The following is an 18,789-nucleotide window of genomic DNA, read 5'->3' as shown; positions in this document are numbered from 1 at the left end:
AATGAGTGCCTTTCTGTGTCTGTCTGTTCATATAAATACATGGAGTGTTTTAATTAATGTGCAATTTGCTCAATGCATAAAATGAACAATGTCTCTCTGTGTGTGTGTGTGTGTGTGTGTGTGTGTGTGTGTGTGTGTGTGTGTGTGTGTGTGTGTGTGTGTGTGTGTGTGTGTGCGTGTGTGTGCGCGCGTGTGTGTGCGTGTGTGTGTGGCAACTGATGAACCTGTAATCCCGCCCATTGATGATTTCATTGGTTTAGCAAACCTGTAATCCCTCCCATTGATGATTTCATTGGTTTAGCAAACCTGCAATCCCGCCCATTGATGATTTCATTGATTTAGAGGTCGAAACAGGGCGGAACTGGTAGTTGTTTGTTTACTTAGTGGTAGTGAGTGAAATTAGTTTTCTATCGTAGGCTACATTCACAAAGACCCTGTTGCATGTAAGAAAGAAAGAATCAATAACACCAACAAGTGGGCTATAATAAAATGCTTTATGGTGAAATAGCATTATTACCTTTTCAATCTGTGTCAAGAGGCGTAGCCAGCTGGCTCTGCGGCGCTGCAATTAGATGATGTTGCCCCGTTCCGCAGGCTGCAGCTGGGAGCTTCACGGGGGAACCAGTGAGCTCATCTTAACCCGAGCTCTCCACAGGTGATTGGTGGCATTCGCTCTCCAATCACAATTCGCCTGCAAAGTGGCTTGGTGGTCAGTTTTTGAAGCTTCTTTTTTTGGGAAGTCAATCCAAGTTTACGTCCTGAGAGGATATCACTTTGTATCAACCTTCCAACGAGCTCTCGGAATGAGTTTATCGTACTTTTTAACATTAGAATCGAAAAGCATTTTCCTCAGACGCGTCCTGAAGGGAGCTAACCAGCATTAGCTTCATTGGCTAGCATGACAACCAGAAGAACTGCCATCATCGTCATCCTCCCCTGTGGCTTTGCTAGCAGCAGGTAAGTTGCAACTCCACTCAGGCATTCGTTTTATTCATCTGTTATGTCGGAACTGACGATTTAATTTATGATAAGTTAGTGGCGAGTTCAAATCAAACTATCCGCAAAGTGTTAATAGCTGGTAAATGGCGCAGGCAGGGTAACTGAGCTAAGCTAACAGTCTAGCCAGGCTGTCAGCTAGCTTCGGTGGCGCTGTTCCTTGTGCAAACACAGCTGTGTTAAGGTCTTACGGCTTGAAACCAGTTATAAACACATTAAAAGCTGCAAAGCAGCTATGGAATTGGCGTCTTTAGCTGTGCATGCTTGTTGTCCACGTTTGCCGACATGATTCGGACTGACGTTAGGTTGATTGACTTATGTGTGCCCTACGTTGTAATGGTTTGGCACTAACGTTAATGTGCGCCTCATGATGTAACATCAAAACTTGGTCGACAGCCTCGACACTATTGTCATTAAGCGATATTGTCCCAAGATAAGTTCATTTAGAATTGATTCACGTTAACGTCCATTGAAAAAGGAGCACATGTATAACTTGATAATGCTAGTGTAATTGTATTTTCGATTGTCTCAGGCACTGACAGGCAGATCTTCGCTTTCGTACATCATTTAGTCTGATAATAACGTGTGTGTTGCACAGGTCAGCCCCCAATAATTGCCCCCCCCCCTTCACACACACACACACACACACACACACACACACACACACACACACACACACACACACACACACACACAATCACAATCCTTTTGTACCTTTTGTTATGCTTTCTTTGTCACTGTGTTTTCCAGGCCTCCATTGTGCCTACTGCTCCCGAATGGATGATGCATATCGTAGAAGTCTGCTACATCTGGATTCATCTCTGGCCATGACAGGAATTCTCACCCACCCTTGCAGGTTATTTGCCTTTCTTATCTTCCTCCTTCATTTCAGACGTCACATACTATTATGCACACATTTTGTGGTCCTGTGTGTAGCACAATGTGTAGTGCTTGATGGCACTGCCAGAGTTACTGGATGAGTGTGCTTCTCTCTGGGGCACTTGTTGGACTACACTAAGGCCCTGTTTACACGGCGACGCTCCCTGCATAAAACGGCAAACTTTTTTAGCGTTAGTGCCTTCCTTTTACACAGTGACGGCATTATTGGGGGGTGAAAACGCCAAAATCTGAAAATGGGTCCCAGAGTGGAATTCTTGATAACGCTGCCCCTTACTGTCGCCGTGTAAAGTGGAGAAATGCAATTCAGGTGATGACACAGCCCCTCGTCACCATGGAAGACAATGGTAGGCAATAGGAGCATTGAACTAGCCCAATACTATACAGCGTATACAGGCACATAATGACATTCAACAAACATGATAACGATTTGCTAAAAACACATAATCTGTGTTAAGTGCCCGCTGACGTTGCACATAGCCTATTAATCACTGTCTCCCGCATTGAATAATTGACAACAACTCACTGTCTGTGATGCATTTCCTCAAGTGAAGTCCCAATTGTGCTCAGGTCTTTTTTATGTTGCTTTACTGGGTTTTTATTCGGTAATCCAATCTGGAGCATGATCTGGAGCAGTTTATTAGGCTACCATTTGTGACTTCTGTGTCAGACGCGTGGAAAATGCATTTAAAAACTTTAATCCCAAAGCTAAATCAAGCCTGTTAGAAACAGACAGAATAAGGGAAGCTAGGCGTTTTTACCTTCAAAATAAAAGCTCTATTTTATAACTGGGTAAATACAAATCAGGGTCGTCGACTCACTGCGTGTTAAAATGGACTTTTAGTTGTTTGTGTTCTATATGTCTTCTGTGTATTTCGGATCACACACAAAAAACGTTGCGACATGCATAAATTTATTTAATTACCGTAAATTCCGGACTATAAGCCGCGGCTTTTTTCCCGTTTTTTGGGCTTTTTTGGCCCCTGCGGCTTATATAACGGTGCGGCTTATCTATGGATTTTTCCAGCAAACGGCCACTCGGGAACCTCCAAAATCTATGGATGTTGGTATGAGGCAGAACGAGAGCAAGACAGACATTATGAGAGCGAGACCCTGATTGGATGATGTTGCAAAAAATGTGCCTCGCGACCTGATTGGAGCACTGTGCCACTACTCTCTCTCAGCCACTACGGTAAAACACCCTCCCTCCTCCCTCGCTCCGGGGGGAAAAAGGCAGCGATTGAGCCTGAAAGACAGTCTGAATGAAATTGAATGTAACATTCCCAATTCTATGTATTACATTCTAAAAAACTAACAGCAACATTTTGGAAGGCTAAGCCACACAACTAGCTCGTTGTAATCTAACATCATGCTTCAAAAGATGGAGAACTGGCTGTGTTACGACGATGGCGGCGATTGAGCCTGAAAGCCATGTCTGAGACAGTAGCGAGACAGGAACAACAACAACAGCAGCAGCAGCAAAGGATCATGCACAAACCCGAGACGAAAGGGACTGTCCGTCAGGGCGCGGACGACTGTGTCAGCAACTCCCTCCCGACTACCAGGAGAAAATTACAAACTTCGGCGAATTCACACAAAGAAAGATCAAGGAATATTCCATCGGACCGGAGCAGATCATAAATATGGATGAAGTGCCTTTGACGTTCGACCTGCCTCTCACTAGGACTGTTAACAAGAAAGGTGAATCGTCCATCACGTTGAGAACCACAGGTCACGAGAGAACGAATTTCACTTGTGTTCTTGGCTGCACAGTATCTGGAGTAAAGCTCCCGCCGATGGTGATTTTTAAGCATCTCACAATGTGTGATTTTGTCTGGGGATTAGTGACCTGACTTTTGTTTTGTTGAAATGTTAATAAATGGGAGCTTCCCCAAACAGCCATCTCTTTCCCGACAATCCTCTCTGTGCACGAAGCCTTACATATGGTAATTAAACATCAAAACACCCGCGGCTTATAGACCGGTGCGGCTTATATATGTAAAAAACAGTCAACTCTGCAGGTGCGGCTTATACACCGGTGCGCCTTATAGTCCGGAATTTACGGTACCATTATTGTGAAGGTTTTAACCAGAAGTTTCAATGTTATTCTCGCTCACTTGAAGCTTTTGCGGCTTCAGTCAGCCTGACAGTCTGCACGCAAATCGTTATCACACCAGCTGTGTGTAAATGCGAAATAATAGGTGAGGACGCAACGCTAGTTTGTTTTATGCAGAGACGGTTGTCGTCTAAACATGGTCTAAGACTATTTGGATAAAAGTAGTGTCACCTCAATGGCATAATTTGTGTAGCCTGTTTATGTGAGAGAAAGAGGGCTCTCTGTCTAGGTGTAGATGTTTAAATAATTTGAACCTCTTTGGTTAGGTAAACCAAAGGTATGTATAAAGACATTTACAGAATATACTGTAGTAGGCCTATGTAGTGTTAACAGTTTTATGGATGAGCAGCACAAATGTGTGTTCTCCCAAGCTAGATCCAAAGATGAGTTGAAATTACCACTATAGCCACTATAGACTCTATAGTGAATGCTTTCCACAAAATCATGAACAATGAAGAAAACCAGAAGGAATACAGTTCCACTTTTACCAAATAAACTACCACAAGTTATATCATCCTGAAAACCCAAATATTTGAAACTAGTAAAATTATAAAATTATCTGTCAGTGCTATAAGGTAAATAAAATAAGTTGCTGGTCCCCCATAGTAAACATAAACATTATAATCACACTTGTCAACCTGTCACAAGTAGGTGGCTGACTCCTACTATAATTTTAATGGTGTATTTTAACAGTGAGAGACAGATTTTTTTAAATCTAGAAAATCACATTATATAAAAGATAAAAATTGATTTGCATTTGATTGTGTGAAATAAGTATTTGATCCCCTAGCAAAACATGACTTAGTACTTGGTGGAGAAACCCTTGTTGGCAAGCACAGAGGTCAGACGTTTCTTGTAGTTGGTCACCAGGTTTTCGCACATCTCAGGAGGGATTTTGGTCCACTCTTTGCAAGACATCCATCTACAGAATCAATCAATCAGATTCCAGATTCCTGGTGTTCCTGGTGGCCTGTTAAGAAGGACGCTAAAATGAAGCTGCCTCCGCGCTGCGTAGCTTCAGTGTAGCTTCGGCGTATGGTGTGACGAGGGCTGAGGGCAACAACGGCTCATTGTTGAGAGGTCAGAGGAGAATGGGCAGACTTTTTCAAGTTAACGGGTGGGCCACCAGTACACAACAGTACATAACAGCTCAGTGCAGCATGACATCTCAGAAGGCTTGTACAACGTTGAAGCCGTTGGGCTACAACAGCAGAAGACCATGCCGAGTTCCACTCCTGTCAGCTAAGATCAAGAATATGAAGCTACAGTGGGCGGATGTATGATTGTCACAACTGGACCATATGAAGAATGGAACAGGATAATGCACCCGGGGTCCAGAATTCACTTTTTGACTCACCGGCCAGGTAGACAAGAAGGTCCACCGGCCAAGCATATTTTTTACCGGACAAAATAATAAATTGCCTTTTTGGGTCACGTATACGTAAATATACTGTCATTAACAGTAACATTACTAATACTTAATTAATGTGAACAACACAAATACTAATTCTAGTAATACTAAAAGCACAGTAACACTGACACTAAGACAACCATTTGTAATACAATTGTAGTACATTTACAGTAATAGCCAAAAACCAATGGTGATACTGTCTTAACACTATTGTCAACTACAAAACTGCAGCTAATACAATACTAACAGAGAGAGTTTTTTAATTAGATGACTACTTTGGTACAAACATTTAGGCTACTCGCCATGTGGCCGATAGCCTTCTGGCTAAATGCAAAATACTTGTCATTGGCGGTTGGCTACTGTTAATTTCGGACCCTGAATGCACCATATAGGCTAATTCTTGATATTTTTCTAATTATCCATCAATATAGATCATGTAAAGAAGTTTGAGATTGACTCACTGTATTCTTGTTTAGGGCTCTTGGTGAAATTAAAGGATAGACTAATAGTTATTTTCATCATGGGCCTTATTTGGTTTCATCGTTTTATTTTTTTTACATCACACCGATCGAGTATGATCAAAATGTCATCATTTACTTCACTATCCACCTTATTTCTAGCGGCCGTGATGCCTATGGGTTTTTCTTCTGGTGTGATCCTCCCAGCTTTGTTGCTGACAGCTTGACACCCGTCTGGGCGAACGGAGCAAATCACTAATCAGGTCCAGCTTGGCAAAAATCTCGTCGATAAATATCCCTTTAAGAGCGCAGTGCATTGTGGGTAATCACATACTGTGGCTAATATTAGCCGCTAGTTAGTTATGTTACATGGCAGTAAAACACCACTGAATGACCACATTGATATAACTTTTAACCATTTCGGGCAAAACCGTTTCCATACGGACCCATCAGCGTTGGTTAGTTGTTTATAACGTGGCTGGCTATATTTCTAACGTTCTCTATCTATCTCTGATACCCTGAAAATACTGGGAGGTGGGTCTATCGATGATTTGATTCGACAGTTCTGGGCACTGCCGTTGGCGTTGGCCAATCCTGGCGTGTTCCACCCCCAAATCGATTGTGTTCTGGCGCAAAGCGAGTGGCTTCTAGTAGGGATGCCACGGTGTGAACATTTTCACACCGAATAATAAGCATGTGACGTCACCGGTATTACCGGTTACACCGGGATTGTTAGTTCCTACTAGTGCATGTTGTTCCCGGGAACAATAACAGTGAGACACCAGTCGGGTATCCATAGCAGCTAGACTAGAGCGAACATTACGTTATATGTACGTTGATAATACAAGTTTTAAAGTAAGCAAAAGTCTATGCTTTAACCGTCCATTCTGTAGGTTCATAGAGACAAGACGCATGCTGCTGCTGTTTAAAGTACTAACGTTAGCATGGACACTCACAGTTATACAACACTGGCTGCATCACAACTCATGGCTGCATCTGACTCCAGACAACTTTTCAGACGCCCGTGGAGACAATCTTTCTCAAAAGAAACTAACGTTAGCGACACACCTGGAGACTTTTTCTGGCATGGGATTAACAATACCAGCAAGCAGCAGTAAGCATGACTGAATGTTGGTAAATCCTCCCTCCCGCTAGCATTGATGCTAAGTTAGCATCGACTTTTCGCTGTGGAAAAAAAAGGCACATTTCCAGAGATGGCCTGCAGTGACAACAGTATGCACACGCATGCAGGCTTAGCTAAGGGTCTTACCTACATGTGTATGAGGAGGGCATCATTTGTGTTCATAAGATGCATAGTGTTAACTAACGTTAGTTGGTGGTCTAACCATAACAGCGGAGCCACACTGCAGTCCAGAGGGAGCGCTTGTAATTTACACCGGCGCATGCTGAAACTGCAGTTTTCCTTTCAATTCTTCCTCCATAAAAATAAAAGGTGTTACCGGTGGGCAGGTTATGTAATCTGTGTATGTCTCGCCACCGGGTAAGACCGGTAACACCGAATACTGCGACAAGCCTAGCTTCTAGGACGAACAGGCTCTCTGAGCCGCGCGCCACTAACGTTATTTTAGAGCAGCGCAGTAAATACAATATTCCTGGAAACAGTTACATGTCCTCTGCATTCTACATCAAATAAAGACATTACTGTTTGTTTTATTTGGTATGTTACATACTTATTGGCCAAGTTATGTTCAATTCAGCCAGGGTACAAATCAAGTAGAATACCGTTTTAGGAAATGGCAAGCTGCAACAATAAGTCACGTTAAACCGGAACTTGTACCCACAATTATTTGTACAGCGGGGCATTCAAAAATAAGGTGGATAGAGCTCTACATTCAACATACCTCTCAGGTTGCAGTAAGCTCTACTCCAAGGCTCAAAAGGCTTTGCCTTTGTTTGGCAACATCCGGATATAGCATAAATATATATCTATATCATGCAACTGAAGCTCACTGAAGTGAAACAAAATTTTCTCAAGGTGGTTCCAGGTATATGACAGCCCATTACGTTTACTGTAATGTGCCACAGTCTCATGGGATGTTTGAGGCTGCACTGCAGAAAAAAATCTGTGTGATGCGATCAAGTCAGCATGGACCAAGAGATCTCTGTGGAGCATTTCTAGCACCCTGTTTTATGTATATATATATTTTTTTCTTCTTTTTGGGGCCATTTTTGCCTTTATCTGATAGGATGGTAGGTGCTAGACAGCGACAGGAAAGCAGGGAGGGAGAGAGGGAAGGATATGCAGCAAAGGACCGCAGGTTGGCTTTGAACCTGGGTCGGCTGTGTGAAGGACAACACCTTAATGGTACGCGTTCTACCAGGTGAGCCACTGGGATGCCCCTGTTGAAGAAGTCAGGCTGGCTTGGAGGCAAAAGGAGTATTACCTGCCTGGTAGTAGCTAGGTCTACTCAATAAAGTGAATGCTGAGTGAGTGTATGGTTAGTGTTTTCTCTGGGTTTCTGTGGGTTCTCATGGTTGTATTTGCATGTCTGTGGCATTTCTATGAAGAGCATTTTGGAGATTTAATCATAATTAGGTACTAGGGTGCACCGATCGATCTGCACGCAATCTGTATCGGCCGATTTTGACCTCAAATATGTGATCTGCTGATTGCAGATATTACTTTATTGTCGCCGATTGCATAGCCGATCATGCTGCACGTGAGAAACATGAGGCAGCCCATTTTCATGTCTTCAATGTCTATCGTTTAACTTTCATATTGTGCTCTAACGTTTATATCATTGTGTTGCAAAGCACACGTTTTGCTTTTGTCAGTGTACTCACCTCCACACACCACACCAGACTGTCAACACACCCCTTGCGTCTTTGAATCACACAAATCAGCTGGTGATTAGAGCAGAGAAGTTACCTCCAGTCCTCCCGCCTACCGAGGCATTTGCATGCTGTTAAGTCCGTGTTTGATCCATATTTGCGTGTATCCTCCTAACGTTAATAGCTCCGGTTAGCTTTAGCCGCTTTAGCTTAATCGATAAAAGAGTTTCCTTGAGTCAAAGTTATTTTTCTTGTGTAACAGGGCAATCCCGGAAAATGGAGTATTTTTGTTGAGTGAACTGAACTGCATTGAACTGGTAACATGGAAATCCCGAAGTGGAATGATTTTTGTTCTTTTATAAACTGAACTGAGGGAACTGGACTGAACTACTAGCCATTTAGTTCAACACAGTCTTGTGCTCCAATTATCTCACACACAAAAAATCATGTTGGCGGTTTCCTTTAGCCTACACAGTATAAAATATTGATGTAGAAAAAAAAAGAAAATGTGCTGCACTTTCAATTTGATGCATGAAATGTAGGCCTATATGTAAAATGGAAACTGTTCTATAATAGACTGCTATAGCTGCTTACAAAATAAATAAATATATACCGTATATATATCAGTGATCGGTAATCGGTGATCGGTCAATGATCGGTTGGGCAGATATTTCTCATAGGTGATCGGCAATCGGTGGCAAAAAACGTGATCGGTGCACCCCTATTAGGTACTTATTAAATTATTATAAACACCAAGGCCTATACATGTGCATGTACATTATATTTCCATTTATGTAAAAGACCAGATGGCAACCATTTGGACCATTTTGCAATACAGGAAGGATGACAGCTCAGTTGTCAGGCAGTGAGTGATTTTCTTTCTATTTTTCTTTCTTTCTTCCAATTTGTATTCAGCTAGTGTATATAATAGAGAGGCAAAGTGGAACGTCACTTCCTGCTTCAGCACTGTACCAGAGATTTTCATCTGCCATTTATTTTCCCATAGACATTTTGTAAAATGCTTATAAAATAGTTTTACTTCGTCAAACCAAACGGTTCAGCTAACGCTATAATCGGGAGAGACCATAGAACATTTCACTCGGACCAAAACTTAAAAAAACAACGTAAAAAATATATTTTCTTTAAACCCCTTTTACATTTTGGTCCCAGTGAAATGTTATGCAAGCTCTCCTGTTTCTAAATATATCTGTACCGTTTGGTTTGAACCAGTAAAACTATTTTTATACGCATTTTATGAAATGTGCATGGGAAAATCTCTGGTACAGTGCTGAAGCAGGAAGTAGGCGGTCACTTTGCCTCTATTCCAGACAATCCACTGGTCAAAGTGCTGAACTGTAGTTAGATGTTTGTGCCACAGTGTGGCGATATTTGCAAACAATCGAGTCTAATTGGCAGGACACTGGCATATTCTGGATTGCACATTAATTCAAACAAACGTCATAAGTTCTGCATTTCTGTGAATATCCTTGTAAGGCAATGAAACGGTCTCAGCCTGTATCTAAATGGTGATTGTGCATTTTGTCCACAAATGGAAGTTGCGCAGTGACAGTCAGGCATTCGCTTTCTATCTTCAGGGTTGCCAGTCTGGAAAGTGCTTGAAAGAAAAACAACCACCATCAACTTGGATTGATAAAGAGGCCCTTAAAAGTGCTTGAATTTAGCCTAGTGCGCACCGTCATCTGAAATTGCTGGGCCAAGCTTGATATTGATATCTACAGTATCACAATCCGCATAGGCTACAAGCAGAAATGCTAAGGATTTCTAGATTGCTTTATTTATTTGTGTTTATGTTAAGTGTTAATGATTCATTCTGATGTGTAAGCATGATCGGAAACAAATTTGCATTCAAGGACTTACAAGACTTAAAAAATTACAGGGCAACAATTCACAGAGATGTTCACATATACAAAGGTGTGAATTATCTGTGAATTATTGCCCTGTAATTTTGAAATAATGTCCTTGAAAATGAGATCTATCATTACAAAAAAGTGGCAACCCTGTATCTTTCATTGCTACATTTTAAATACAATATAAAATCATATAAATATGCAGAATAAAGATGTTTTCCTACGTCAGCATCATCTTGGCGTATCACAAGATGAATACATCCCCAGCCTAGGACGTTCACGTTCCCTCATCAGCATCTTGCCCTCCCCCCTCCCCGGTACCCCAAGGGGCTGCGCGAACGCGCACGCGCGCGAAACTGCGTGGGAATGGCTGTTTGTGCGAGCGAGGGGGTTGGGCCGCTAGGAGCGAGCGGAGAGCTGCAAGAGTTTGTAATGTCCGCCATGTTGGCCATGGCGTATTGAACCGGGGAGGAACAGCGGAGCCCAGGGAAAAAGAGACCGACAGAGAGCGATCGAGACCCGGGCCTGCCCGGCTCTGTTGGCGCTGCTACAGACCCGAGCCTGCCCTCGATCGATCGGCTGACTCTCAGAGACCCGTCACCGATTCCTCCATGAGAGCTCTTTGCAGGCCTGCTGTTATTCCTAGCAGATCGGATAGGTTTATGCTGCATCTTGTATTATAAAAATGAGTAAATTGTCGTTTCGGGCACGGGCGCTGGACGCTAGTAAGCCTCTACCCGTCTTCCGCTGCGAGGATTTACCGGACCTGCACGAGTATGCCTCCATCAACCGGGCAGTGCCGCAGATGCCGACCGGGATGGAGAAGGAGGAGGAATCGGTATGTTTTGTCGATGCGGGGCTGCTGGTGGATCACTGTGGCTGTGTTTTTCATATGAGGGGCGCCGCTATGTTGCCTGCGCAAGCTTGTGTGCAAAATGGCCGCCATGTCTACTTTGTCGTGCACACGACGGATCTCGATGAATCCTAAATATTGTGGCTCCGCTGTACCGTCAGTGTTATCGCAAGGGTGCAGTGGTTTGATATTTGATTCGTAAGCCGTGTTGTGTGCATTTGTGTCACAGGAATCCGGACGCGAAAGCACAAAGAAATCACGTGACTTGTAGCTCTTCCACCATTTTGTTGACTTTCTCTTTGGTAAAGGCGACTGGGGATGGGCCTCGGACGTGGTGCACTTGCCGTGAGCTTAGGCCAGGGGGAGACACTGAGCCCCGGCATGGTTTGACAGCTAGGTGCTGTGAGTTGACAGCTCTGGGCCTGCCATGTGTAGCTGCTGCTGCACACTGGCTGTCATCTCTTTGGCAAAAAAAACAAAAACAAATCTTGGAGCTCCTACCCTCAGTGGAATCATACACGCACAGTGGTTAAAAGCATGCCATGTTTTGGCTTTGCTGTGATAGTGTTTATTTAAGAGGCAGTTTCGTGCGTGTCTTCAGCATGACAGGGGTCTTGTAACGTTACAGCTCAGTCTGTAAAGCATGACATGTTTTATATGCACTCAGTGCTGAGAAGTATTCTGAATATTTTTTTTTTTATAAATCTTTTAAAACTTGTGAATAAAAAGCATCCACCAAATTGCACATATCCTGAGAAGCAAAGGCAAATGACCAATAGAAGAGTACAGCCTGCAGTATGCATATTTTAGTCTGTGCTTTGTAAACAGTTGTGCATTGAGTGTGAATTGTGTTTGCTTTTGAAAGGGCTGCAAACTTGTGGGATGAGGGCACAATAACCTGCCACACTGTTTCAGGCTGTCATGCTTTAGGCATCACATTCATTGTTGTAGCCTCATATAGTCATGAAGCCAAATGTTATACTTTGGTTAAATTGTATTGTAAGAATAGTAATTGAGAGTAATGTACTAGTATTAGCATTCGTGTTTTCAAGTATATTTTTGTTTGGCTAATAATTGAGTTATGTTGCTTCTTGCGCAATGTCTTCTTTGTTGTTAGACTGACCAAGGATATTAATACGAATATTACCGTATGTATTTCTTCTTGGCAGTGCATTTTGGCTGCTCCCTATTTGTTGTTTGTCTTGTGTATTAGCTCGGGTAATCTTGTTTGTATTCAAATCCCGTTTCAATTTAGAACTGATTTGCATTGTGCCTTCAGAAGAATTAGATAGAAACTAAACCACCATAATTCATTTGAGACGTCTATATATTGTTAGTCTCACGTCGTCAGACTCACCGTCGACGTTGGCAAGCTTCCAGCAAGGGTCTGAATCACGAGACTTTCGGCGCTCCGTCCAGATGCTGGTGGAGAAATGTGGTTGGTTGGGCTGTGACGGAAGTTAGGTCATATTACATATACTCCCATATTACAGCCCGCAAGGAAACGCGTTCAGTGGAACGCCGCGAAAAGGCTTAACTGTGAGGCGAGAGACCAAAAAGTAGCGATAGGCTGTCTTTCAGGAAGAATGAGTGGACAAGATGCACCGCGCACGAGGTCCGTGGTTGGTCAATTCAGATGTCTGTCACTAGGGATGCAGCAGTATGAGTTTTTGACGGTATGATAACAAAAATACCACTGTATTGCGGACTTTTACAGTATGTGCGGACCATCTGTGTTTTTAGAATAGCCGAAATATTCCCATACAGCCGACGTCGTCTTTTTAGATGAGGGAAAGTTCAGGGGGGTCCTTGCGTTCTCCTGCTTCAGCCATTATCACACACACGGTTGTAAATACAGTCAGGGACAGCTCCTCTCTACTGTGCTCTAGTCTAGGTAGGCATGCAGCCAGGGGGAGGGGCCGCGTAAGCTGCACTCTGCAAGCGACCTGGGCACTTTGTTTTGGGGAAACAGCAGATACCGGGGGGAAGGTATGATGGCAAATCATAGTGGTTTTGATACCGTGTCAATGTGGACAGACACATGCTAGCAATGGCTATTATATTAGCTCGTGCAAATGTCTCACCCTGACCTACTGCTGAATTCTCATTAGCCACCTCATCAGAGCATCAGCAGGAGAGCCCCTCTGTGCTGCTGTGTGAGACGCCTCAGCAGACACACACACAACACAACACAGACAGCTGGGACCGTCAAGTCAGCAGAAAGCCTCCCTCCCTGCCCCTCTGCCAGCCTCCCCCACCTACTGTACACACACACACACACACACACACACACACACACACACACACACACACACACACACACAGCATTACATAACAGAGTGGCAGAAGAGATAAAGAGGACAGTTTTACTACAGGGCTATGTATGGCTTAGCTCCCTGACCCACATCCTGTCCGGTGACAGTGGGTATAGCTGCACCAAGCTGGCTGAGGGAGCACATGCTGGCCTGTGAATGCTGTCAATAAAGGAATAAAGAAACACATGCCACACTCTCTGCCAGGTTAGCTGGAATTGATAGCAGGAACTCGCAAAGCAAAGTGTACAGCACACTGACTCAACGCTTCACTTATATTGTTTTTATTTTTTTATTCCGTTTCAGCGGGCAAGCCGTCTTCGTCATGCTGTCTGCCATTGTAAAGTTTGCACTAATATTATATTTCAAGAGGTAGAGCTGAAGTCTCCTAATAAAATATTACAAGTGACATAGGCCTAATAAAAGAAAATATATAGCCTAAGCCTACGAGATGAACAAAGCAAGATACGTTTCAAAACATACTCAATGAAAGAGTAGCTAAATTGCTCTTATGCATCAGTCCAGCAGAAAGATAAAGACGGTCAGATCACATTTATCTCGCAAACAACAATAAGCATTTAAGGTCAAATTCAACAGTTAAACCACTGGCCATTTGGGCACTACATGTTGTCCCTTATTCAGTTTTGCATTTTTCAGCAATGATGCAAAACTGTTCACCTTGTTGTTGTGACACAGGTAGGCTATATCATAAATCACATTGATGGGTTTTTGAACCGATTTCAAGGGTTGCAAAACACATTACGTAGGCAAATGACCACATGCACTTTGAATTTGTGGAACGCACCCAGATTGCAGATGCAGCGTTTTCGTGCCAGAGCCAGCAGTGTTTTGCATGTTTTTACTCGCGTGTTTTGGTGTTTTGTAGTTCATCTTGATGACGAAGGGCAAGATTTAGATACTAGTTGCAATGTCTGTTGGTGTAGAACATCAGTGACTTTTGTCAGGAATGTAGCCATAGCCTTATCCGTTTTTTGTTTAGTTTTATTGCGTGCACTAATGCTTTCCTGGACTCAAGATATAGGACTGTATGTCTGGACTGAGTAGGCAGACGGCCTTGAACAAGACATGCTCGCTTTCCTCCAGTCGAAACACCTGCTGGAGGCCACACTTTTGTTGCCATGGCAACTTTTATTGGAGTCATCTAATTTTCTCGGGAACACATAATGGATGGAAAATACATTTCCATTTGTCTCTGCTCAATCTGCATCTGTGGCCATGAGGGAAAAAGCAGCACTACTACTGTCAAGTGTGGAGAATAGTCCCAAAGCGTCCTATGTAGAGAGAATAAGGCAGTGGGGGACGCTCATTTGTGTTTTACAGTTCAACAGCGGGACAAACTGTCTTCTGAATTTGTCCCTGATGTGTGTCCATTAACAGCTGTGTGCTCCCTAGGGCTGCACGATTTGGGGGAAAGGTGCGTTTAGCGATTATGGTGGACAATATTGTGAGTGTGATTGCGATATAATAAACAAATGGTATCTAGGGATGTGCTGGCATGAGTTTTTGACGGTATGATAACGTTGGACAAAAATACATGAAATATATTACAATTTAAAATGTATTAAAACTAAATAAATAAAACAATTTGAAATAAAATTCTCTTAAAAAAACAACATTTTGAGATTTGCCTGTCCCAAACATGTAAAAAAGAAACACCAGAAAAATAGAAACTGCACTGTTACTAGCAGATAGAAGATGGCTCAGACTGCAAAGTCAGTTACATGTCCAGTAATAAAATGATACACCCCGTTTATTTCTTTTGTAGCGACAGACGCCACACTCACATGATGCTTCTTGAGAGAGAGGCGAGGTAACGTGCATCTGCAGACTTTATCGGGGGACCATGAAGGCGTCATGTGACGTCAGGCTAGCTAGAAGCCTGGAGGTGCTGGTGCTTGCAGCTGCAATGGGGTTTTCTCTGCTCAACCTTGTTAATCTCCAGGGCTCCAGAGTGTGTATTTACACACATTTTCCCACCTTAAAATCTTCCAGTGCGTATAAATATTTTCATAACACGCACTGAAATTTGTAGCGTCTTTCTGTCTCTCTCTCACCCTGCTCTTGTGCCAGCGTGCGGCAAGGTCAATCAAGATCTCTCACATAGAAAGACAGGGGAAATACAAAAAGAGTGCTTTAGACTTGGGCCGAATCGTTTTACTTTGAAAATCCGACTGGAAGTCGTATCATCCTTATCGCTAGTAGAACACAGGACAGTCCGCAGCCAGCCATCCTGGGGCCAGTTGCACCAAGTGGTCTTAACTAGGCCTGGTCGTAACTCCTACGTCGGTCTTAGTTAAGACTAGGGGTGCTCCGATCCGGCTAAGCCACGATCCGAGCCGATTCCGATTCCTGGGGTCACGATCCGATTCCAGAATCGATTCTCGATTCAAACGATTCTCGATTCCAGAATCTATAATCGATTCTCAATTATGTAGTTTTATATTGCAATAACACACAAAGGTAAATCTAAGACAAAAAATGACAAATGTATTAATGCTGAACTTCAAATTCAACTTCTGAAGTATTACAGTCAGGGCCTAAATTCATTTTGCAAACTATGGGGGAATTCCCCCCTTATGTTCTTCAGATAAAATGGATTTATAAGCTGGGGGGGATCTGTAGAGGATTTATAGATTTTGGGGGGAATACATTAACCAGAGTTCTTAAGTGCAAGAGGTGGTGGCACCGTGGCAGTACAGTACACAAATGACATGAACATTTGGACACTTATTCAGCCGGTATCTTGCATGTTGCCTTCAGGTGCACTGTAAAAAAACATTTTTTTTTTTACAATACAAAGAAGAATCGATTCTTGGGAGTTTGGAATCGTGGCATTAAAGGAACACTCCGCCCATTTTCAACCAGCTTTGTATCATTAGAACATCAGTAGTATATCAGAAAACTGTAAACTGTTTTGAAGTCTGTCATTTAATTTGACAGTTATTGAGTGTTAAAGTGTGGACCAGTGACATCACTGGTCCACACTAACTCAAATTAATAACTCATTAACTCAAATCAACTCTCAATAACTGTCAAACTAGATGAATGACTTCAAAACCGTCATCTAGTTTGACAGTTATTGAGAGTTGATTTGAGTTAATGAGTTATTAATTTGAGTGGAGCGCTCAGCGGGAAGCGTCTCAAACAAGTTTCACTCTGGAGGGTGGTTCCAAAATGTGTCGTTTCCTAAGCGCTCCGTCTAAAAGGGAGACACTAACGATAAAATAATTCCCCGTTTCCATTAGGGATGGGCATTTCTAGCAAAAACACTATTCGAAATTCGCTGGCCAAAGTCGACTTTTAATCGAAATTCGAAAATTTAAAAAAAAATGTAAAAAAAAAAAAAAAAAATTTTATTTAATTTTTTTTTTACATTGACATTTTCGAAAATAAAAAACTGTTTTGACAATCATGAGTGGTTCATTAAATATTTAGTAGGCTCAGGTCTGAGTGCCAAAGGGGTGCCAAAGTCACCCCCTCTCCCTCTTCATGGGATTTCATCCGCCATTCATTTTTCCAGAAACCTTGCTTAATTAAAATGCTTATAAAATAAATTGTTTTACTTGCTCAAACCAAGCGATTCGACTATACTTCAGGGGAGACAATGCAACATTTCACTAAAAAAATTTTTTTTTTTTTTTTTTTTTCGAATTTCGATTTTCCATAATAAAAGTCGACCTTGATAATAACAACGATTATTCGAAAATTCGAAATTCGATGCCCATCCCTAGTTTCCATAGGAAACCATCCTCGTCTAAAGTGCCCCTGAGACACAACTCAAGTCTTAAGTCTTTAACAATCAAAACAAAACAAAAAGCACCAGCATCGCCGCAGCTCTTGAAGTAACTGCCCAAGGATCGCTTGGCCTTTTTTGCAGCCTATGGCCTGGTTCCTTTCTGTGCTGCACTTTGAGGCACAGCAGCAGCATCTGGGGTGATGGCAGCCCTCTTCTCCTGCAAAACACAGACACAACTGTTAAGTTTCACATTAATGCAATTCACAGCACACACACATTCATTCACACACCAAAGATGTGGCACAGGGCAGGCTATATATACACAAGCAGTGTTTCAATGAAGCGAGTGGGAGAGGAGAGAATTAATGCAGGTTACCTTCAGTGCCACCTGCACTTGTTCCATCTCTCTCTTCACCCGGGCCTTGATTTGTGGGACATTTTCTGACTTATGTAGCTTGTTCGGAACTTTTCTGAAAAAGAAAGAGGGGCATTTACACATTACTGTAGGCTTACCAAGCTAACGTTACAATGCAAGTACTGCATTCAGGCAGAGTCAGACTGAGAATGTTAAGTGAGAGGGGAAGAGGAAGGAAGCTAACCAGAACATGTAAGGTGAGCTAGCAAGTTAGGGCTAGCAAGCTAACTTTACTAGCTAAATGAGCTATCTCCTTAGGTAGAGAGCTAGTAAAGTTAACTTGCTAGCCCTCGCTGCTAGGCTAAATAACGTACCGATGGCGAGGTGTAGTCTGTGGCCGAAGCACTGGAGTCACTCTGGTCCATCTGTTGATTTCCATAGCTTTTATGACGTTTGAAGTGTTGTCGGTGGTTATGCACCACGCTTGCATAACACTTCCATTAGCCATTACACTTCCGAGTCTTGTTACATAGCTGCCCTTCCATTGTAGAGAATCCAGTCAGTGCACTAGTAAAAATCCAGTCAGAGTGAATAATGTGTCAACTTTTGTAAAGTTCGCTAATCGCTAGCTAGCTATCCTGCAGACTGCAGCTAATGCTTTCTCCTCCATCCAGCCACGTTTGATACTGCGTGCTGCTGCTGCACAACATACGTCACGTCTACTACGGCGTGCTGCTGCGTAACGACGTCACGTCACGTGTACCTACATGCAGTCATGTCACATGTATAATGTTAAATCGTCAAATCGCAGCCTTTGCGATTCATCTAATTGCGTTGTTTCAAATCTCGGTTTTGATTTAAATTCGATTAATCGTTCAGCCCTACTGGAGCCCTGATCTCGCTATATTCTTCATCACAGCAGGTCATACCCACTGTGCACTTAAACATGCACTAGTTCTGCATAAGCACCTGC

At 42.8% G+C, this 18,789-nt stretch overlaps 1 protein-coding gene across 2 annotated transcripts in view; it reads left to right on the top strand.

Annotated features, from left to right (window-relative positions):
- The first annotated feature begins 1,821 nt into the window (after window positions 1-1,821).
- Window positions 1,822-18,789, top strand: part of epc1a (enhancer of polycomb homolog 1 a) — a 96,565-nt gene continuing 79,597 nt past the window's right edge. The window contains exon 1 of one of the 2 annotated variants that reach the window (XM_083651549.1): window positions 1,822-1,852. Coding sequence is in view for 1 of the 2 variants with exons in the window: in XM_083651550.1 (XP_083507676.1) it covers window positions 11,225-11,377 (153 nt within the window). In the remaining variant the exon portion in view is untranslated. Of the gene's footprint in view, window positions 1,853-11,192; window positions 11,378-18,789 lie in introns of those variants that run through there. The other variant, XM_083651550.1, reaches the window with a different exon arrangement.

The sequence above is a fragment of the Poromitra crassiceps genome (assembly GCF_964638095.1).
Source record: "Poromitra crassiceps genome assembly, chromosome: 2".
Taxonomy (NCBI): domain Eukaryota; kingdom Metazoa; phylum Chordata; class Actinopteri; order Beryciformes; family Melamphaidae; genus Poromitra; species Poromitra crassiceps.
This window is presented reverse-complemented; position numbering and strand designations above follow the sequence as displayed.